The 23,222-nt window shown below is 47.7% G+C and overlaps 1 protein-coding gene across 1 annotated transcript in view; it reads right to left on the reverse strand.

Moving 5' to 3' along the window:
* The window catches only part of LOC115097837 (nuclear receptor ROR-beta-like), a 55,814-nt gene that overhangs the window by 10,833 nt on the left and 21,759 nt on the right, over nt 1–23,222 (reverse strand). Inside the window, exons 2-5 of the mRNA XM_029613942.1 lie at nt 3,041–3,126; nt 2,057–2,198; nt 1,094–1,501; nt 285–406 (exon numbers count right to left, since the gene is read on the reverse strand). Of these exons, the coding sequence (XP_029469802.1) occupies nt 285–406; nt 1,094–1,501; nt 2,057–2,198; nt 3,041–3,126 (758 nt within the window). The remainder of the gene's footprint in view (nt 1–284; nt 407–1,093; nt 1,502–2,056; nt 2,199–3,040; nt 3,127–23,222) is intronic.

Consider the following 23,222-nt stretch of genomic DNA (forward strand, 5'->3'; position numbering starts at 1 on the left):
TAGTAACAGGTGGGAGAGAGAAAAAGGGAAAAAAAAATGGATAAAGTGCGTAGCTTGCTGGGCAGACTTGATGGGCCGTTTGGTCTTCTTCTGCCGTCATTTCTATGTTTCTATGTAATAAAACAGAGTCACCAAACTCATTTCATATCACCGTGAGCTTAGTTCCAGACCTGGTTTTCCTCACTCCCATCCCAATGCGGCCTGGTGGATTGTCATGCCATGGTGATATGGGGTTAAGATGGCTTCTTCTGGTGGACGTGGTGGGCAGAGGGGCTCAGGGTTACCTTGTTTTGTAAATTTCGGACTTCTTCCTGAGAGTGGAGGGTCCAGGCTAGCCTCTTCAGCTCCTCTGTTGTGTACTGACACGTCTCCATGTGGGACTTGATGACGTTCTGAGCCACGCGGTCTGGAAGAGGCCAAAGAGAAGCAGCGTAACGTTAGAGGGCACAGCACTATGAAACATCCCCCGCGTGGACAGAAGAAAATTCAAATCATTCCTTTTAAAAAAAAAAATGAGTTCTTAACAACATGTTTTGCATGTGCTGTTTATTTATTCTTGTAAGGGCTACCAAATGGCTCCACTAGTTTTCAGGACAGGTTGATCCAGTCCACGTTTTACCCTACTGCACACAGAACTGTAGTTCCAGTTTTTCTTGGGGACATCAGAACTACAAGTCCATGCGTGCAATGAGGTAAATCCAGGACTGGATCAGACCTGACTCGAAGAAATGGAGCCAGTTTGGCAGAAAACCACAGTACTGCATCCAGGAGGCGACTCCACATAACAGATCATGCTTCATAATGCCCCCAAATTCCTTTTCTTCTAAGGGAAATGGAGAGAAAACTTATAATGGGGGAGGGGAGGGAAGAAAGAAACATTAAATATCCAAGAATTTAGCTGTACTGACATGGATGAATTAACTCCAATCCATCTGGAATACTGGGTGCTAGTCCAGGTTTTTAAACTGCAGCCTTCTGTCAACACAGAATACAGAACCATCAATCCCAGCATGCTTAGGGGGATGGATTTAAAGAACCAGACCATGCCTGACCCTTCTATCCTAACAACTCAAGCTCTTTGATCTGTACCTACCGATATCGACCATCGAGATGTCTGAAGACAGTTGTGCACCCCCAAGACTATGTGTGAACAGTCCTGGCTCCAGCATCATATCATACAGGGACTCCTGTTTGATCATTTTGGCATCAGTCATGTCAATGCTGGACTGGTCAGGGGATGGTTGAGCGGAGGTCAGCAGGTCGAGGTGATAATAGGAGTTCCCTCCTTCGGGGGTGAGTGGGAGGTCGAAGAGGAGTCCGTCAGAGAGGGTACTGATGTCATCGAGGTCAGAGAGGCCACTGCTGACACTGGTGGTATAGACGCGGGTCAGGGCCTCAGGACTGTCTTTGACGGAGCTCTGCTCCTGATTCTGCTGGTGCTTCTGAACTTCTGCGTACAGGCTGTCACGCTGCTTCTTGGACATCCGTCCAAATTTCACAGCTACAGAATGAAAAAAACATGATTAAGAATTGATAAATATTAAAACAAAAAGGATGACATTATATAATTAATTAATGGAGCTTTGGTTTCATCAAATCCTAAAAGTGAGAGGGGCTCTGTATCTCTGTGCTCATTCTACGAGCTCTCTATTATTCCTCAACGTGACAGGCTCTGTATCTCTGTGTTGGTTCTCTCAGTTCTCTAGAGGCGACAGGCTCTGTATCTCTGAGCTGGTTCTCTAAGCTTCCTAATCCTAGGGGTGACAGGTTCCATCCCCTGAGCCCTCCAGTTCTACAAGTGACAGGTCCTGTATATCTGTGCCCATCCCCTTCCAGTCCTATAGGTAACAGGCTCTGTATCCCTGTGATCCTTCCCTGAGCCCTCCAGTCCTAGAGGTGACAGGTCTGTATCCCTGTTCCCATTCCCTCTAGTCCTACAGATGATTAACTTTGTAGCCCTGTGCCCATGCTTTAGCTGAATTTACAAGGGTTACAAAATATAAGCCACACACTAGGGAGATAAAAGCAACATCCCGGGTAATATTTTGTGGCTTACCGTCGCGTGACATGCCCAAGGCCAGACACTTCTGCAGACGGCAGTGCTGGCATCTGTTGCGGTTGGTCCGGTCAATCAGACAGTTCCTCTGGCGAGAGCAGGAATAGCTGGCATTATTCTGCTGACTCCGTCGAAAGAAGCCCTGGGGTGAAAAGACGATGGATTACAGAACAAACCGCAGAACCCAACAGCAAGTTACTACAAAGTAGGGAACGCATTTTTTTTGCAAACAGCTCCTTTCTCACTCCTGCTCCCAAAAAAGAAATACAATTTTGCAATATATTTGGATGCACCTGCCTGGCAGGGCCCCAAACTCATGGAACATATTTATTCAAGTTTTATAACATTCATTTTTAAGGTCCTCAATTTTACATTTAACACGAATGCCCTCACTCTTTAGGGATCTGGTCAGATTACCAAAAGTTTTCAAATTGGACATAAGAACTTGCCATACTGGGTCAGACCAAGGGTCCATCAAGCCCAGCATCCTGTTTCCAACAGAGGCCAAACCAGGCCATAAGAACCTGGCAAGTACCCAAAAACTAAGTCTATCCCATGCTACTGTTGCTAGTCACACAGAAACTGTGAAGCAGTCTGGAAATTTCAAGAAGACTCCAGAAGGATAAAACAAGAATGCTGGCTTCCCAGCATGGACCATCAACCACAATGACTCAAATAATTCTTGGGCAATTAGTAAGTCCATATATTATCACCACATGTAATGCTGAAGTCCAACAATAAAATGGAAGAAGCAGAAACCTCGCCTCCCAATCCCACCACCTAGCAGGCAGAGCACAGCACCACATGGGTCCTCCATCCCCTCTCTTTAACTTCCAGCGCAAAGCACTCTGGGAACTGAAGCCTTCTCTCCCCTAATGGATAAAAGCTAGACTACAAGATCCAGAAAGCTTTGCAATGAGAGTTAAAAGAAAAAGCTAGGCGTAGATGTGCAGTGGATCCCAAAGAGATGTCCATGTCCCTTACCTTACATCCCTCGCACGTGATGACTCCATAATGAATCCCCGAGGACTTGTCTCCACATATCTTACATGGAATCACTTCAATTTGTGCTGTGAGAAGAGAAAGAAGGCCTTTTTAGCACATTCCCAGAAAGAGTCTGTCACTTTCGATTCTTCCACTAGATGGACCTCCAAGGCTATTCCACCCTGAACAGAAAACTTCAGAACTGGAGGACAAGGCACTCATCACTGCAGTCTTGTCTACCACTCTGAAAGCAGCTGCGACCCCCAGAAAGTTTCTGAAATGTCTTCCTTCTTTCCCAAACAGTTGCCTGCCTTTCTTTTCTGAGAGCCATAAGCAAATGAAATGGGCTTTTTTATTCTTGTCCACTCTGTGTGCAGGTAAAAGTTGCACATTTTTCAACACCACACATAAATTTATCCACAGGGGTGGGGTTATTTTCAAACACCCCACACAGAACTTCTGCCATAAATGTGTGCATAAAGTCAACTTTGAAAATTATCCCAGTAAATCTACCCACACAAGTTACACCTTGCTATCGGGGGTGCACAAAGGTTTCCTGCAAATGTACTTGCATAATGTTGCATTTTACAAAGTATGCCTGTAAATGCAAACGCAGCCCCTAATCCCGCACCCAGGAATGCCTCCAATCAGTCTGGATAAACACGCACAAATGTGACATACATGCATATTGGATGGCCAAGTTTTGTAAACAGCCACTGCAGAAGTCCCTATGATGATTACCCACACACTGCAGAGGCGGTCCTAGGCCCGGTGCAGAATGAATAACACACAAGACTATGGGCCTCATTTTCCAATATCGCATGCGATACCAAAAAGGGGTGTACCTTATGCTAATGAGAGACACAGAGAGAGAGAGAGAGAGAGTGAGGAAACTCACTCCAAGATGAGATTTGTGCAATGTTCTCTCAACCTAGCTTGATGGACTCTCTACCTGGGTAACAACAAGCTAGGTGGAGAGAACATTGCACAAATCTCATCTTTCAGTGAGTTTCCTCACTCCGTAGGTCATCAAATCTTCACAAGAGACCACTGTTCTGTTCGTACGTCTCACATTGAATGTGAAAGTGGCCCCTAACCCCCTACACTAATACTTAACCCTCACCTTGAGTTACTAGGTGGGCCTCCCATAGGGATACAAATACCTGTCTAGGGAGGTGGCACTATGGTAAGGCACTCACACTCTCTCCCTCTCCCTCTCCCTCCCCCTCCCTGAGCCTAAACAGGCCTGTCAGGAGACATCATGAACCACGGCACATGATAAATCCTCCCTACTTTACATTTATTCCACCCCCTGAATATGAAATTAAAAATTTGCATTCGCAAATCGCGTTAACTGCTGTTTGCGGAATTATCACACGCGGTAACTCCTTAGAAAATGAGGCCCTATGCATGTTGCTTGCTCCAAAATATTACCCACAGAGAAAGGAGATGCAAATCTACTCAGGTAGTTTTACTTTGATTCATGGTGCAAGCCCCATGGGTGAAAAAAACCTGAGAAATTTGCACTAATAAGAATAAGAACATAAGAATTGCCTTACTGGCTCAGAACGAGGGTCCATCAAGCCCAGTTTCCTGTTTCCAACAGTGGCTAATTTGGGCACAAGTACCAGGGAGGATCCCAAACAGTAGATAGATCCCATGTTCCTAACATCCAGAGATAAGTTGTGGCTTTCCCCAAGTCTACCTAGTTAACAACAATTTATGGACTTCTCTTCCAGGATCTTGTCCAAACATTTTTTAAACCCAGCTATGTTAACTGCTTTTATTACATTTTCTGACAATGAATTTCAGAGCTTAACTGTGTGTTAAAGAATTTACTCCAATTTGTTTTAAATGTGCTACTTACTAACTTCATAGAGTATTCCTTAGTCTTTGTATTTTTTGAAAGAGTAAATATTTATCTGTTCTATTCCACTTTTGATTATTGCCCACTGTGAGGCCGATATTTAAAAAAAAAAAACTGGAAAAAACCTTAGCCAGATAAGTTATCAAGAATATTCATTGGGATAAACGTTATCTAGCTGTATGTAGCCGGATAACTTTGAAATCTAACCAGCTATGGGGGTCATTTACTAAAAGTTCTCCCCCATTTTGTGTCTATGGGAAAAATGCTTAGTAAATGACACCCTATGGTTGATTATTATTCATCTATTTAAAATCATTTAAGTATATCTACAGTGAGTTTCAAAATAACAGTCACAATTCTTCAATAATAAACATCAATAAAATGACATAAAAAACACATATAATAATCATTAAATAAGACATACCAAAATTAGTTAGGTTTGAGAGTTATCCAGGAAAGTGTGCCCAGATAAATTAAATCTTAACCTGCTGTATTCAAATAAAATAGTTGGCTAAGTAGCGATCCATAATTTAAAACTAACTTAGTGGGCCTGCTATCCCAATCCCCTCAGTGAATGCTGGCCATTGTGGCTGAGCCTCCCTCTCCTCCAAGCCTCCCAAAATATACCAAAAACCTAGCAGGTCTATAGGCCCATAAAGCCTCTCCTCGCTAAATAGAATTTAAAGGAAGGACCCCCCCTCTCAAATAAACCCAACCTGAGCCTTCCCGCCCCATTCAAAAGCCCCCAAGCCCCTTACTACTGCCAGGAGTTTGGTAAAATCGCTGCGCCTCCGGCGTTGCTGTCAAAGCAATGTTAGATGTATCGAGCTCTTAGTGGTGGGGGAGGGGGCTCCAGGTGGGACGGGAGGGAGGTGACCTTCCTTCAATATTATTTAGCAAATTTGGGGGGAGAGGCTGTTGGCCCTGCTATGTTTAGTCTGTTTTGAAGGACTTGTAGGGGAAGGGAGATCAGCCACAATGGACAACATACGTTTCACTGGGGTGGGGGATGAGGCCAGCAGGACTGGATTGCTACTTAGCCAGCTATATTATTTGAATTTAATGGTTAAGTATCTGAGAACACATTCCCGGATGACTTCAACCCTGGTCTTGGAAGCATTCGGCTGAGTAACTTTTTCAGTTAACTCTGAACAGCGGAGTTAGCTGGATAAGTTACTTGACCTTTACCTCGCAACGGCCCCAGAATGCCTCTAATGAATCCAGGTAAGTGGCCAGGGTATTCCAAGCCCTCTTGAGTATCGACAACGGTCTGGTTTAACTCTATAGAGACGTTTTCTTTCCTGGCCCATCAGGGCTGTCCTGACTCCCACTTCTTTCCCTGGTTCTCTTCCTTTACCTCTCCAGACCTCTCCCTTCATCCCTGCTGTTCAGCCGGTTAAACTCATATCCTACAATGCAGGAGGAGAGGCGCAGCTACAGATAAAAAAAAAAAGCCTGAGAAGGACTCTGCCCATTTAGAATGGGTGCTCAAAAATTGTGTTTGCACGAGCATTTTTGCATGAATTGCGAAGAACCTGGGAGTGAAAGCACTGGCTGAGTTACTTAGCAGGCCACTGCACACCTCGCTCCCTGCGGCTTTGATGAATTGTGTGTGCACTTTTGTTTTTTTGCGCACTAGTTATTTGGACTCTGATCGGTATAAATCGACACTTTCAAATGACTTTATCACTTGAAATGGGGTTTGCGAAAGTTAGTTTTACCCCAGACCGGTGGCATTCACAAGAAAGGAGGAGTCCAAGTGAAAACCACCCAGCAGAGCTATCGTAGCAACCGTCTGCCATTTTCATCTGGCTTGTTATTTAAATCTCCAGCAAAATGAGCAACTAAAAGCAGGAGGACAGCTGTGGTGTGTGTGGGGGGGATGGGGATGGGGGGGGGCATTTTCCAATGCATAATTTTATATGTCCTTGGGGGGGGGGGGGGTGAGGTACAGGTGAGTGGGGCAAAACGCTGCTGCAGGGGGGAGAAGTTGAATGGTAGGAGAGGATCATGCAAGCAACGTATGGAGCTGATGCTTGGAAGCTGGTTGAACAGATTGAGCCTGATTAATGCAAAGGATCTTCAGGCTTGCGGAAAGGACTCGGGTGAAAATCTCCTACCGGAGGCCCTTGGCGTCAAGCAGGCGTCACTCCTGGTCAAGAGATAGGGAGAGAATTCTGATTGAAAATTCTTTGAGACTGCAGATCCCCACCCAATCAGCTCCATGTAATGTCCTCAGGGAAAAAAAAAAAACAAACAAGTCCTATGGGGTGGAAGAGCTTCATCTATACAAGTGGTGAGCCCTGGGAGATGTTGAAAGAGCTGAATACAGAATTCTGAAGGCGAGGACTTGGGGTAGAGTTCTAAAGATGGGACACGGAAACAGTCAAGATTCCAAAGAGGTACATCCAAACCAGGGGTGGGCAGTTCCGGGCCTCGAGGGCCACAAACCAGTCTGGTTTTCAGGATATCCCTAATGAATATGCATGAGAGAGATTTGCATGCACTCTGCCTCAGTTGTATGCAAATCTATGTCATGCATATTCATTAGGATATCCTAGAACCTCGACAGGTTTGTGGCCCTCCAGGACTGGAATTGCCCATCCCTGATCTAAACGGAGGTAATATTCTAGGAAACAGAGCTGCAATTCTATGGGATCCCCTATGGAGGAGAGCTCTGGTCATGTCTGTACCTGCAGTCAGAGAAGTTCTGAGGTCCAACCGGCTCACACTGAGCCTATTCCCAGGAATGCTGTCACCAGGTGTGGGTGAATCACACCTAGCTACCAGGCTCAAAGGACTGCCTGTTCAGGGAGCTGGAATGTAATCCCTTTGTGCTGCCAGTCATATTCTCGCCCGGTGTTACGTGCAAGTAGAGAATGTGCTGCGCCGATCCCTGGAAAATCCCCGACTAGTCCATCCACCCAGGGCCGATGGAAACACTAGGCAGCCACCTGGACCACCACCGATGTGGGGGGTGGTCTCCTAGTGCCTCCACCAGCCCCTGATCGGTCGTACTGCTTCTACTCCTTCGGGCCGCTGCTCTGACTCCAAAGAAAGAAGAAGGCCCGACTGATGATGCCCGAAGGGAGCAAAAGCACCAAACAGCAGCAGCGTCAGCAGGCCTCGCATCCGAAGAAAGAAGCCGCAAAGTCTGGAGGATGGAGGCAGAGCAGCACGGATGGCTTCGTGGCCTGAAGCAGCAGCAGGATTGTCAGCTGGGCCCACGGAAAAAAAAAAAAAAGGAGGCGGAGCATCACTGACGATCGCACGGTCCGAGAAGCAGCAGGAACATCGGCTGGGCCCACAGGGGCTGGAAAGAGGAAGGAAGCAGTACGGCAGACTAGCATCCGCGAGGCCCAGCTAGCACACAGAAGAAGCAACAGCAGCATTGGCTGGGCTTGCGTGGCCCGAAGAAGATAGGCCTCAGGAAGCAGAATGGTGTTGGCTGGGCCACGCGGCCTGAAAGATCAGAAGTGGCAACAATATAAGCCAAGCCGCGCAGCTGAAGGCAGGAGATGTGTCACCCCCACAGGAGAGACAGAGGTGTCCTGGTGGCAGAGGATGCCCAAGGAGGAGGCTACTGCTGCTTGTTCTAGAGGGTGAAAACAGTAAAGCATGTGTGTGTGTGTAAATGAGCATCTGTGTGTGGGCATGTGTGTGAATAGCATCTGTTTATGAGCATGTGTGTGTGAATGAGTGTGTGTGTGTCCATGGGCATGTGTGTGAGTGAGTGTGTGTGAATGAATATATGTGTGTCTATGGGCATGTGTGTGAGTGTGTGTGAATGAATATATGTGTGTCCATGGGCACGTGTGTGAGTGTGAGTGAATGAATATATGTGTGTCTATGGGCACGTGTGTGAGTGTGAGTGAATGAATATATGTGAGTCTATGGGCATGTGTGTGAGTGTGAGTGAATGAATATGTGTGTGTCTATGGGCATGTGTGTGAGTGAGTGTGAGTGAATGAATATGTGTGTGTCTATGGGCATGTGTGTGAGTGAGTGTGAGTGAATGAATATGTGTGTGTCTATGGGCATGTGTGTGAGTGAGTGTGTGTGAATGAATATGTGTGTGTCTATGGGCATGTGTGTGAGTGAGTGTGAGTGAATGAATATGTGTGTGTCTATGGGCATGTGTGTGAGTGAGTGTGAGTGAATGAATATGTGTGTGTCTATGGGCATGCGTGTGAGTGTGAGTGAATGAATATATGTGTCTATGGGCATGTGTGTGAGTGTGAGTGAGTGTGAGTGAATGAATATATGTGAGTCTATAGGCATGTGTGTGAGTGTGAGTGAATGAATATATGTGTGTCTATGGGCATGTGTGTGAGTGTGAGTGAATGAATATATGTGAGTCTATGGGCATGTGTGTGAGTATGAGTGAATGAATATATGTGTGTCTATGGGCATGTGTGTGAGTGTGAGTGAGTGTGAGTGAATGAATATGTGTGTGTCTATGGGCATGTGTGTGAGTGTGAGTGAATATATGTGAGTCTATGGGCATGTGTGTGAGTGAGTGTGAGTGAATGAATATGTGTGTGTCTATGGGCATGTGTGTGAGTGTGAGTGAATGAATATATGTGTCTATGGGCATGTGTGTGAGTGTGAGTGAATGAATATATGTGTGTCTATGGGCATGTGTGTGAGTGTGAGTGAATGAATATATGTGAGTCTATGGGCATGTGTGTGAGTATGAGTGAATGAATATATGTGAGTCTATGGGCATGTGTGTGAGTGAGTGTGAGTGAATGAATATGTGTGTGTCTATGGGCATGTGTGTGAGTGAGTGTGAGTGAATGAATATGTGTGTGTCTATGGGCATGTGTGTGAGTGTATGAATATATGTGTCTATGGGCATGTGTGTGAGTGTGAGTGAGTGTGAGTGAATGAATATATGTGAGTCTATGGGCATGTGTGTGAGTGTGAGTGAATGAATATATGTGTGTCTATGGGTATGTGTGTGAGTGTGAGTGAATGAATATATGTGAGTCTATGGGCATGTGTGTGAGTATGAGTGAATGAATATATGTGTGTCTATGGGCATGTGTGTGAGTGTGAGTGAGTGTGAGTGAATGAATATGTGTGTGTCTATGGGCATGTGTGTGAGTGTGAGTGAATGAGCATTTCTGTATCTGGACGTTTGTGTATGAATAGGCAGATGAATGGGGTGGTCCACTGAGGCCATGGCCCCACCAACCTTTTAGCCCACTTGCAAGTAGGGCAATTAGGAAGGCAGGGGAGGCGCTTGGTTTATTTGGCCACCTCCAACCAAATAGGTGCTGTGCTGCCTCTAAATGTGCACGTTCGTGTGCATGAGTGTCAGGAAGTAGGTGTGTATGAGAGAGAGGAGAGCGTTTATGGCCCCCCTGCTTTCCCCCACTAATCCATGACAATTGCAGGGTGAGTGGAAATCAAAATTTCCCAGGTATGGAAAGTGGGGGATCTTTTATCATTAGTTTTCATTGCTGGGTGTTATCTGATGTGTTTGCTTTTTAAAGCATTTTATTGCTGTTTAGAAAAGTTGAAATCATTTGTATCTGAGTTTTTAATTATTGAATGTTCTATTCATCAGTTCTGAAATATTTATTTTTATTAGTATGGTTTCACTATTATGAATGATGTTTTATATTTCCTGATTTTATTGTTTGATGTTTCAGGAGGAATGGCAAACAGTTCTATTTTTCCATTGTTGCCCTGCATGCTGAGTCTAGTTTTTGTCTGCACACTTTTGTTTATGTTACTTTATGGTCTCTTTATTCTGTATTTGGTGAGGGTCTGTTTTGCGTGTGTGACCCAGGTAAAATATTCTGCTAGCGCAATGCTTTCTGCGTAGGGATCTATAGCAGCTTGGTTTCTTCTCTTTTCCTAATAGGAGGCATACTGGTCTTTTAGGGGTATTGGTGTGTAATATTTGCAATATTGCCTTTTCATAGGTTACTGTTTGAGTGACGGCACTTAGTGTTATTTTGGTATGGAAGGTTACTCATGGCTTTGTGAGAGCAAGCCCCACCCAACATGTGCTAAAATAGGCCTAATCCCACATTGGCTCCAAGTATCCTCTTTGTGCCACAGTATTGCATGCAAATAGAATATACATGATGTAATAGCTATTTTTTTACTTCAGAATGTCCTTTTTCATTAAAATCTGTTATTATACATGAATAATTTGTAATTGTGTGTGGAAGGTCTTGGGGGGGAGGGAGGGGGGGTGGAGTGGCAAGGCTGTAAGATTGGCCCTTGCAGCAGCCTTGCATCTAGCAGAGCAGGTTCAGTGGCAGCAGCCTCACATCAAATGGCACAGTGGAGAACGCATGAGTAAAGAGTTCTGTGCAGAGGACGGTCCTTTCGCCAATTAATGGGCCGATACAGTAAAAATTGCGGGAGAGCGGGCGAGTGCCTGCTCTCCTGGCGCGCGCACAGAACACTCCTGTGCGTGCGATACAGTAAGTTAATTTATTTAAATTAGGGTCCGCGGTAAAAAGAGGCGCTAGGGACACTAGCGCGTCCCTAGCGCCTCTTTTTGGACAGGAGCGGCAGTTGTCAGCGGGTTTGACAGCCGACGCTCAATTTTGCCGACGTCTGTTCTCAAGCCCGCTGACAGCCACGGGTTCGGAAACTGTACGCCGGCAAAATTGAGCGTCCGGTTTTCAACCTGTAAGCCACGGGCCCATTTAAAAATTTTTTTTTTTTAAAACTTTCAGGACCTCTGACTTAATATTGCCATGATATTAAGACAGAGGGTGCACAGAAAAGCAGTTTTTACTGCTTCTCTGTACACTTTCCTGGTGCCGGCAGAAATTAGTGCCTACCTTTGGGTAGGCGCTAATTTCTTAAAGTAAAATGTGCGGCTTGGCTGCACATTTTACTTACTGTATCGCACGGGAATGACTAATAGCGCCTGCAACATGCATTTGCATGTTGCGGGCGCTATTAGTCTCGGGGGGGGGGGGGGGTTGGACGCGCATTTTCGACACGCTATTACCCCTTACTGAATAAGGGGTAAAGCTAGCGCGTCGAAAACGCACGTCCAAATGCCGGTTAACAGTGCGCCGGAGCGCACTGTACTGTATCGGCCTGTAAGTAAATCTTCAGCACTCACCTCTCTCTCTCCATAATGCCAGCTTTTCCAGCCCAGCTGTGACATTGCTTTTCAGTGAGAGCACATGGCCCATCGGGCCAAACACATCACCATCATTTGTAGTTCTGCCAGAAATGGGACAAAGGGATTTCCGCTGTCTTTACTTCTCCTGGGTAACAATCATTCTTCCACCCTCTTGGCTTTGCTGTTTTTAACTACACTGACTAACTGCTCTCTGCCTCTCCCAAAGAACAGCTGACCACACTTTTACTATCCCAAAGCATTCTGGGGGTTGTAGTCCATGTTAGGGATGTGCAGCCAGAAAACATTCATTTGTATTTTGTTTCTTTTTCTTATTTTGTTCATTTTTTTTTTCTGGTTTGTTTCATTTTAGTGTGCACTAAAATTGCATTGGTGCGTACTAACTTGATATAGGGCACATTAAAACAAATACTAAAAGAATGAATACGCATCCCTACTAGTCCATGCCAGTGACCGACCCCACTTTCAGCAAAGAGTTGAAAGGCTTTTCAATGCTGCATCTGGTAGATTTAAAGTTATGGGCTGGCCAAGCGCTCCCCGTGGTTCCTGAAGCTGACCTCACCCCTTTTTCCCCTTACAACTCTCACTCCCCTTTTACATTTCTATCCTGGGCATTAGGACCTCTCTCTCCTTCAGGTATTTTGCTTAGCTATGGAGAAGAAGTCAAAGAGCCAGGGCTATGGAGTTGTCTAACTTGGGCTAAAGATTCTGTTCCACACTGAAAGTATTTAGTTTTAGATAAGACAAGGATTAGAAGAATTCATTTGTATACACGGTTTCAACAAGTGCTTATCAATCTGATCTCACAAAAAAACCAATTCATGGTACAGAACAAAAAAACACTCAGTTCAGACAATCTTTGGGCCTTCCTACACGTCTCCATTTCAGGTAGCAGTTGCTTCAAAACCTACCTAACCCTTCCCCTCATCATCTTTTCCACCCACCCACCAATAAGAAAAAATAAAATAGAGTGTTATCTTCAATTAGTCCGGAGCGCTAGCAGGATGGATAAGTAGGCATGAGGGCGGGAGGGACACAGATGGCTTCTTCTAAACCTGATTAAAAGCTGCATAATGAGCAGGGGTTTAATTAGAGTGGAATGGGTCATAGGCTGCATTTGCTCAGAGGGACAGGTCTCTGTGGGGTAAACAGACGGCAGGGCAGACTGCTGTCATTCAGGCTCTCTCTTTACAAACACCCACTTCTAGTCTTTACAGGGTTTTTTAAAATTCCCTCAGTGAAATAAACTTCATCCTACTTATTCTAAATGTTATTCCTCTGAGGTTCTTCTGATGCCCGACTGATCCAAGGGGGCTAGATGTCCTTAGGTAAACACAGTCTGTCACCTCTAGAACTGGAGGGCTCAGAGGATGGGCACCAGGATACAATGGCGCCAATCAGTAGGCTGTTTAGTGGACAAGTTATCTGGCTAACATTTTTTTTTTTTTGGATGACCAGCGGCGGGCTCATGATGTCGGACCGCACACGGCTCTGTCACGGCAGACCACGTGATGGGAGCGATCGGCCCACCGGGGGGGGGGGGGGGGGGTGGGTGCCCGATCCCCGATAGGCCAATCCGCCCCTGTGGATGACACTGACAGCTCCTTAACCACAGGGGTGGTTCTATAATGAGGCAGGGTGGGGCGGCCGCTACAGGTGGCAAGATTTTGAGGTGGCAAAATTGCCCCCTGAAACCTTCCTGCTACAGCCGCCTCCAGTGGTGTACTAAGGGGGGGGAGGGGTACGGGGGGGTGTGGTCCACCCCGGGTGACAGCCAGGAGTCGGCGGCCACGAGCAGAGCCCATCCTGTTCGTGGCAGAAGAAGAGGGAAGCCTCCGGGCTGTGAGTGGTCGAAGCAGGGCGGTGTAAGCACTGGGCGGCTGCCTAGAGTGCTACGGGTCTGGAACCGGGCAACTGCGCAGCCTTTTAGCCTTTTCTTCCCTCCACCCACGCGGCCCGGAAGAGGAAGTGGCGGGTCGGTGCGGGCAGGAAAAAAAAGGAAAGGTTACTCAGACCCGTCCCAAAGCAGAAGGAAGATCAGCGCGTGTCCCTGGTCGCAGGAAGAGGCAGAGTTAGTGTTTGCACGTGGAGCAGCAACAGCACTGCCCCCCCCCCCTCCCCACCGCAAGCACAGGAAGCAGAGTCGCACCGGCCCCCGCATGGCCTTAAGAAAAATGAAGAGATCCCATCTGTCACGGGGGCTAAAGGGGAGTGGGATAGTGAGAGAGAGAGTGTGTTTGTGTGTGAGAATGTCTGTGTGTCTGGGACAGTCTGTGTGTATGTATGGGAGTGAGAGAGGGTGCATGTTTGTGTGTGAGAGAGGGAGCCTGTGTGAAGGAGAGGGGAACCAGAGATCTTTGGGGCGGAGGAGGGGTGGAGAAGTGACCCCGGGGTGGAGACGGAGAAGTGAATTTTGGGGGGGATGGGGGGATGAAGAAGTAAATCTTGGGGGGTGCCAAAAAAAAGTATCTACCCCAGGTGCCAAATACTTTAGGTACACCATTGGCCGCCTCACCTTTCATTCAGGCAAACTCTGTCAGTAGGAAAACCTGCAGTGCTGGTGGCGAGGAGCAACATGCTGGCAGGGTTCCCACTCCCTGCCAGCAAAAGGACAATCCAGCTGCCAAAGAAGAGTCACTGCGGTGCCACCAGCATTTTCCCTGCAGCCAATGACAGAAGAGGCCTTGTTGTGCAGCCAGAGAAAAGGTCCAAAATGTGTGTGTGAAAGAGAATTGCCCCGTGAGAGTGTGCCTATGTGTGAGGCAGACTTTGTGTGCATGCATATGAGAGGGTGGGGGTGTCTGTATGTATGAGAGTTTAGTGGGGATGGGAGGTGTATATATGAGAAGGGTGTTTGTGTGTGTGTGTGTATGTGTATATACGAGAAGGTTGTTTGTGTGTGTGTGTGTGTATGTGTATATATGAAAAGGGTGTTTGTGTGTGTGTGTATGTGTATATACGAAAGGGTGTTTGTGTGTGTATGTGTATATATGAGAAGGATGTTTTTGTGTGTGTGTATATGAGAAGGAATATTTGTGTGTCTAAATATGAGGATGTCTGTGTGTGTGTATATATATGAGAAGGGTGTGTGTATATATGTGTGTGTGTGTCTATGAGGGAGAGTGTCTGCACACATGTGTGTGCGTATGTGAGAGTACCTGTATATATGTGTGTGTGAGAGGTTGAAGTTTGTGCACCCTCCTCCAATTTATGACAAGTTCCCAGGTATAGAGTTTGGGTGATAGCTTTTTTTTATCCTTGTTGGATGTGCTGTATCTGCTGTTTTGAAATATTTTATTAGTGTTTGGTAATATTTTAAACATTTTTATACGTGTTTTTAATTGGCTGAATTTATCAGCAGACCAACTTGTTTGATTGCAGCCCGCGGTGGCAATGACTGGAAGCTGTTCTGTTCCCATGTGATAGCCGAATCTGTGGGCCCAGGTTCCAGCAGATACTGCAGGGGACCAGAGCATTACAACAGCACCACGTCAGAGCAGGGTCATGGGGGATTCTGGATTCTGGTCATGGGCTTGGGGGCAGCGCAGAAAGGAAGAATTTGTGTTGCCATTGGCTTGGCTCAAGCAAATTTACGGATAAAGGGAGGATTTCAGTTTCCCTGTCTATCAATTCAGCATCAACAGCAAACGAAACAAAGCAATACCTGTCAGCAGGAGATCCATTACATTAAACTGTTTCAAAACAGATCTTCCACACAAAATCTTCTTTGAATGGAAAGTGCCCCAGAAAAATCGGTCAACTGGACTGTGTCAAGACAATCAAAATCTGAGAGTCAGGAAGCAAAATAGTAGCCTTTTTGGCCCGGCTAAGAATACAGCTGTTGTGGCTTAACTTCTGTTCAGTTTTTAGTGCTATTGCTCAGTTGCTTTATAACAGAATCAGCCAGTGGACAAGTAGAACTTATGTGGACCTTAAGATCCACACACCAGGGCATCCCAGACCTCATTTTCCTAAATCAGTTTGCTATTTCTAACCCTGCTCTTCTCAAGAGAAACTCAGCACTTAAGTACCAGAATGTATTAGGCTAAAACAGAAAATCTGATTTGCCTGTTTCAGAGAAGTAAAATGACCAAGGACCTGCTGTAGTCAAAGTTTGCACCAAGCAACACAGACGGGAAAAAATGCTTTCCTTAAATCAGGTTCAGTGTCTCACAGCAGGTGCCACTTCTAGGGCCCAGATTCTTCTTCTCCCCTTCCCCCCAGCCTTTTGGGAAGCATCAAATGCAGACTTAGACGCTGCCTGGAACAGTTCAACACCAAGACCATGAGATGCCGGAAAAACGGGAAGACCGGAGCTGAGCCTCGAGTTTGTTAAAGGAACACCAGCAGAGCTGGTGTTCCTTTAACAAAGGAGATTAGCAAAGGACAGAGTTTAGCAAAGGACAGAGTTTCCCATCCTTGGTGTCACTGATTTAGATGCGCCTTCCTTTTCCTTCAGCTGTTGGCTTTTTAACTGTGATGGAGGATGTTTTCTCACAACCACAGAGGGTGCAGCAACAAAGAGCTGCAGAAGGAAGCAACAGAGACATCGGATATCATCTCGGCAGCATCAGCAATTTGCATAGTTTTGCTACTGTCCCACGGCTGCAAATCACCATCAGGGGGTTTTCAACTTGCCAGGTTACCGTCCTGATGATGTATTCCTTTCCCAATTCACTTTGTACATTAGTGCTAGTTAAGGAACTCCATACTCATCTTTGCCTTGACCAGCAGCCACTGCTGATGCCGCCCTACCTGCTCTGTCACGTACTGTACTTTGGATTCGTGTAGCAGCTACATCTGGGGGCATGTTGGCTGCCTTTCAAAAGTCAGCTTTTGCGTTCTCTTAGAAGTAAGCTGTAAGCACATGTAGTCTCTCTCTCTCTCACACTCCCTCGCCCACTTTCCAGAAATGCCCTGGCTTGCCCACGGTCTGTGCCTCGCTAGCTCTGTTGGGAGCTCAGTGGTAGACGGATCTTGCTCAGTATTCAGCCCAACGTGTAAATGATGATCCCAGCTGCAATGTGGCAGCCATGTTACCTGTGGCCGACAGCCTACAGGATCTGTGCACGTTCACATGCTGGGGAGCAGCGGGTCCTCGCTGACTCTCTAGGGTCAGTGCAGGCCTCCTGCTCCCAAGGGTGCCTCCATTCTCATACCTTTCCTGCCCCACCGCTCTAACACCAGCTCACTTACTGTCTCTCTTCAACACCAGGACACTTTGCTCTCTTACCTCCCCTTCGGTGATCTTGTTTTGTCATTTCTTGAGGCTAGTTTAGGAAAATATTTCCAAGGTGGGGGGGGTGGGGGGGGGGAAGAGAGGGAACAGGGGACCTGGTAATGCCAGAAGCTGATTTTCAACATGGAATGTAAATGTACAGCAAGTAAGGAGAGGACAGAAGGTCAAGAGCACAATGCAAGCATTAGGAAGGACATTAGCAGTGAATGTGAGAGATTGAGATCTTAGTTGTATCTTATTTATTTAAATAAAGCTTGTATTCCACATCATCATTACAGCGAGGCTGGCAGCACATATTCACCATACACTGGCTTACAAGGGAGGTTCATTCCGGTTAAAATAAGCCATTTGGAGGCATTACCCCATGACAGAAGGTCAAACATTCTATCTGCAAGACTTTTGAGGGTAAAAGCTTCCTGACCATTCAGCCTGCCACAGGTCGCAGTAGATCCCAGTCTAATCATCTGGGCAGCATCTCTGTTTCTAGTCTAGCTCACTTTTTCATTCCCTTTATCCTCATCTATTTATCTACAGCCTTCCTTTTTTTCCCTTTCCTCGTCCTTCTCTCCCCTCTTCTTCTCTCTTTTCTTTTTCCCTCCCCTCTCTTCCTCTTGAGAGTATGCCAAGCTGGGAAGCTGCATTCCCAAGCCAGGGTCAACCTGTTCCCTGACTGCCTCCCCTCCTGCCCAAAGGGCGGATGCGTCACCCAGCCTGATCCGCACCCAGCCTGTGCCATCCTGAGGATCAACATTCTCCTCCTGTTCCACAAGGGAGCGTGAGGGATTAGGCAGATCCCTCCTCCAACATTCCTCACCTGACATTCCTGCATTAAACACAGAACATGTCAGCAGATAAGGCCCATCCAGCCTGCCCCATTTCCATCTTACCGCAGACCCTAGTCTATTCTTGGCATTTCCCATCCTTTTCCCAATACACACAGATCCCCCGTACTTGTCCCAGGCTCTCTCTGTCTCCACGCCCTCCAACAAGACTGTTCCATGGATCCACACTTTTTCAGTGCTATTTTTTTTAAATGGTAATCAGAGCTGCCCTAACAGTGCCGCCACCCATGCCCAGGTATCTTAAGCGATGGCCAGAGTTCCTCGGAGCACACTGGTGGTTTTCTGAGCTGGCTTTGAAAAGGTGTCTTTGATTTACTGCAATAGCTTTGGACCTCTGTACTACAATTTAGAGTTAATACATATGAGGTAAATTTGCAAAAGCTTAGTCAGTAACTACAAGGGTAAAATCGGAGATTACCCAAGTAGAATGGCTGAATCCATCTAAATGGATTTTCCACTGGCTAAAAAGGACATATATGTCCTTAAGAGTACGCGTATTACTTTTTATCTGCATAACCATCTGATCTTCAAACACACACTACACGTGCGTTTGAAGATCAGGTTGGTTGGTCTGGTCCAAAAAAAATGTGCAAGTACTTTGTCCGTCGGTGGAGCTTATTGGATATTTAACCGAGATGATGGGGGTGACGCTCTATAAAACGAACAGAAAAATGGGCTTCTGTGGTTTAAGAAGGGAAGGCCATAACTCAGGGGACGGGCTGCTTTGGCTCAGTGGGTGAGCCATAAGCTTGAAGCGTGAGAGTGACTAATTCATTTTGAAAGACTGGCATCATCTGCTGTGTAAATTCAGAGTAACTCCTAGAGTAGCAAAGTACCGAACAGCCTGTGTGCCGCGTAATCGCACTGTAATTCTGGAGCAGCCAAAAAACGCTGGGCGGGGTACCTGTTGTGTAACTACAGCAAGGTGCGAGTCTAGGAAAACTGTAGCAAGCAACCTTCAAGTGTTATCCCTTAACCAGAAGAGACACATCTATGAACGTGTGAAGGGAAGCGTCTTAAGAAAGGACAGAAGAAACCATTCAGGACCTCGTAAAATGGCTCAGCAAGGAAAACAGAACACAAAACACCACAGGCTCCCACGCTAAAAAAAACCCACTTTAAAGTCCTTTGATCCCCCAAGAACAGAAACATCAAAATGAAATAAGCTTGCAATGCTTTGGGGAGGCGGGGGAGAGGTGTCACAAGACTGCATGCTGCGATCATGTGGAGATGAATGGACGGGAAAGCAAGGGTGGGAACGCAGGACGTGTGCATCCTTAATCGCCTGCGCGAGCACGCCAGTCTCTGCCTGCATGAATGAACCTACGGCCAGGCACTCCATATGCATCTGGATTTAGCTCACACCATTCCAGTGCTAGCGCAAGGCGTTACAGTGAGGTGCTATAGGTATTTTCCCTGACCCCAGAGAACTCACCATCTTAGAGGCCCTACTTGCTCAAGATGTTCTCCCATTTTGTAATCTATGGGGGAAAAACAGGGCCCTAAGTTTATATTTGAGGGCAACGGAGGGTGAGATGGCTCGCCCCAAGGTCACAAGGAGCATCAACAGGATTTGAACCCTGGCTGTCAGCTCACTGCTCTCAGCCCTGAGCTATTCCTTCACGCTACACAGCAGCATCCAGGCTCTCAAAATGCCCAACAGAGCGGAGGTGCGTGGAGGTTTTTGCCTTCCTTTCTGCTGACCAGGATGGATTTTAGTAAAGGTGGTGTCCAATACAGTTGACCTCCGCCTCCTTTATTTCTGAACAAGCCGTAAAGCCCGTTAAAACGGGCTACATCCCTCTGTCTCTCACCTCCCCCTCATTCTCTCTCCCCTCACTCTTCACCACCCCCCTCCCCCACCCACTCCTCTCCACCCTCCCCTCTCCTCTCACTCAGTCCCCCCTCTCCCTCACTCCCTCCCACTCAGTCCCCCCTCTCCCTCCCTCCCACTCACTCAGTCCCCCTCTCCCTCCCTCCCTCCCTTCACCCACCTCCATTTCCTCCCGGCGCCGTAAGCGCGACTTCCCGCAACCCTCACCCGGCTCCATTTACTCCTCCCGCTCCTGCCGGCAGATCTCGGGGGGGGTCACTCCCGCGCGCGCGGCAGTGACCCCCCCGAGATCTGCCGGCAGATCTGGGGAGGAGAAGTAGCGGCACCGCGCGCGCGCGGTGCCGCTACTTCTCCTCCCGCTCCTGCCGGCAGATCTCGGTGGGGGGGGCGCGGGAGTGACACCCCCCCCCCCGAGATCTGCCGGCAGATCTCGGTGGGGGGGGCGCGGGAGTGACACCCCCCCCCCCCCCGAGATCTGCCGGCAGATCTCGGTGGGGGGGGCGCGGGAGTGACACCCCCCCCCCCCCGAGATCTGCCGGCAGATCTCGGTGGGGGGGGCGCGGGAGTGACACCCCCCCCCCCCCGAGATCTGCCGGCAGATCTCGGTGGGGGGGGCGCGGGAGTGACACCCCCCCCCCCCCCGAGATCTGCCGGCAGATCTCGGTGGGGGGGGCGCGGGAGTGACACCCCCCCCCCCGAGATCTGCCGGCAGATCTCGGTGGGGGGGGGCGCGGGAGTGACACCCCCCCCCCCCCGAGATCTGCCGGCAGATCTCGGTGGGGGGGGGCGCGGGAGTGACACCCCCCCCCCCCGAGATCTGCCGGCAGATCTGGGGAGGAGAAGCAGCGGCACCGCGCGCGCGCGCGGCGCCGCTGCTTCTCCTCCCGCTCCTGCGGCCCCACCGCCATTTTTTTTTCTGATCGACATCCTTGCCCGCACATGCGCAGTAGAGCTGCGCTCTACTGCGCATTTGCGGGCCGTCGGTCACAGGCCATTTATAAGGTAGATGGCCTCATTCCACCTGATCCAGATGTGCCAAAGGGCTGGTTGCGCTCACAGGTTCGGACTTCATGTTATTGTGCCACCATAGTTAGACCCAGAGAACGTTCAGCCTTTGCTGGTGCTGCATGTGTCTCCGTCTGTCTCCGTCCACATCCTGCCGTCCGCATTAGCTTTGCATCCATTACATGCTCAAATGCTCCTCAGGGAAGAGGACACCCAACTGCTTTCTCCCTGCCTGTGACATCATCTACCAATCTGTGCCTAATGGCCTGATGATGTCATGAGTAGAGACATCACAGCTTGAGTTTCATGGAGACATTTTTATTTTTTTTATGTAGAAAGCAGCAAGAAGGAGCGTCACGCCAGCAGTAAATAAAGCAGATATGAAGTGGAAGACATGGAGCAGATGCACACAGGTAACCACAGGCAGCGGGTTTTATCACAGTATGGGCAAGTTAATGGTAAGGGAGGCTGGAACTGATTGTGGCTATGGAAGCAGGCTGGGTTTTGGAAGCATCTGTAAAGCTGGCTGGAGACTCAGAGGAGCTCACATCTGCTAGTTCTCTTAATATCTCTCCTGACACATGTATGCACGATGCCTCTCTGTGGGCTCAGGCTGAGTCATACAGCCTGCAAGAAGCTCCTTTGCAAACCCCTTGGCTTTTCATCTTCACGGTCTACACTCTCAGATTTGCTTTCCATTTAGACTTTATTCCTTCTCCCCACCCAGTTTTGTTTGCTCATCCAACTCCTACCTCAATCAGTTCTAAAAAGCATCCCAATCGGCTTTACAATGCAGCACTCTCCAGGCCCTCACAGCCACCTCTGGGGTGGATGGTCCAGGTGCACATCGGCGGCATACGGCCTGTAGGTTAGCTGTGAAGAGGATGAGGAGGGCAGGACATTTTTTAGGTGCCAGCCTTAAAAAGCTAGAGTGCAGGTTGCTAGCCTGACCTTTGTGGATGATCACCCAGAGAGCAGGTGGCAAAGAAGAGGCCGAAAGTGAAGCTCCAGAGTTCTAACCACTGGATGATGAAAACGCAAGGCAGCTGTCAAAAACAAGGCCGGAATTTAAATGATTGGCAGGCGCTCAGCAAATTTCTTCTCCTGTCTAGATTCACTGGATGCGTACGGAGCCTCTCTCTCTCTCCCCTGCCCTGCCAGGGAGGAGCTCCAGGTCTGAGTTTTCAAATGACGCCCCGGAACCAGGTCCACTCAGCAGACAAAAAATACCGGCGCTACCGTGCATCCAAAAACGTTCTCTCGCTTTAAGAGCTTACGTTGGCGCGCCATTTTAAAAATTGTGAAAATCAACATCAAAATGTGGGTAAATAACCATTAACAGAATGAAGATTCAGCACCTTTTCTCTTGAACCAGTATTTGCCTGGCAGTCCAATGCAAAATCAATAGTACCTTATAATCCCTTCCAACACCTCCCTCTTTTGCTTAAATCAAAATGTATCTTTAATTGTATATAAATAAAGAAGACACAAGACCCATTAATTGTGTACAGGACTTGGAATGCATCTGGAATCTACTTCTGGACTTGATAAATGAAAGCAGGAAGAGGGGAACCTTATTCCATAAAGATTTTTTTCTATAGGCACAGAATGCGAAAAAGCTTTTTTTTTTTTTTTTTAATATAAAGCCCCTTAGACAAAAGTATATTGGTAGAGAGACTCTCAGAAAGAAGACAAGGGAGGGGTAAGGGGGGATCTAAATGTGATCATTTATTTTCATTTGGGTGTGATGCTCTGCTATAGATGTATTTAAGATAATACTTATTAAAAAGAATGATAAACCCCCATCTACCTCCCCCCAATAAAAAAAAAAACTATTGTGCATAGAACTTACCAGGACATCAGAATATTATGAAGCAATAAGCTTATCGCCCATAACTGAATGCACTTAAAATTACATGAACTATAGACCGAAACATCTTACGTGGTCCCGTGTATGGAAGCCCCCGCCCCCCCCCCCATCCTCCTACCATGCAGAGGGGAGGAGGAAATCAATTTAAGTGCAGCTGACTCATCCCTTTCCCTCCCCCTGTGTCTCTTTCTTATACCCTGTATTCAACCCAGTGCTGCAGCTTCCAAAACCTAGCAGCGCCCCGAGCGGAAACGGTGGGAAAGGGGGGCCCACACCGCTCTTCTCTCCCGCCTTCGCCAAGCAGGGCAGCGATAACAGTCCCCACCCCAATACCAGCCGCGCCCCTCTGAAAGATGCGCCAGGTGGCACCTCATTGTCCGCACCCCCGTTACAGACCGCAGC

This window comes from Rhinatrema bivittatum, chromosome 8 (genome assembly GCF_901001135.1).
Source record: "Rhinatrema bivittatum chromosome 8, aRhiBiv1.1, whole genome shotgun sequence".
Taxonomy (NCBI): domain Eukaryota; kingdom Metazoa; phylum Chordata; class Amphibia; order Gymnophiona; family Rhinatrematidae; genus Rhinatrema; species Rhinatrema bivittatum.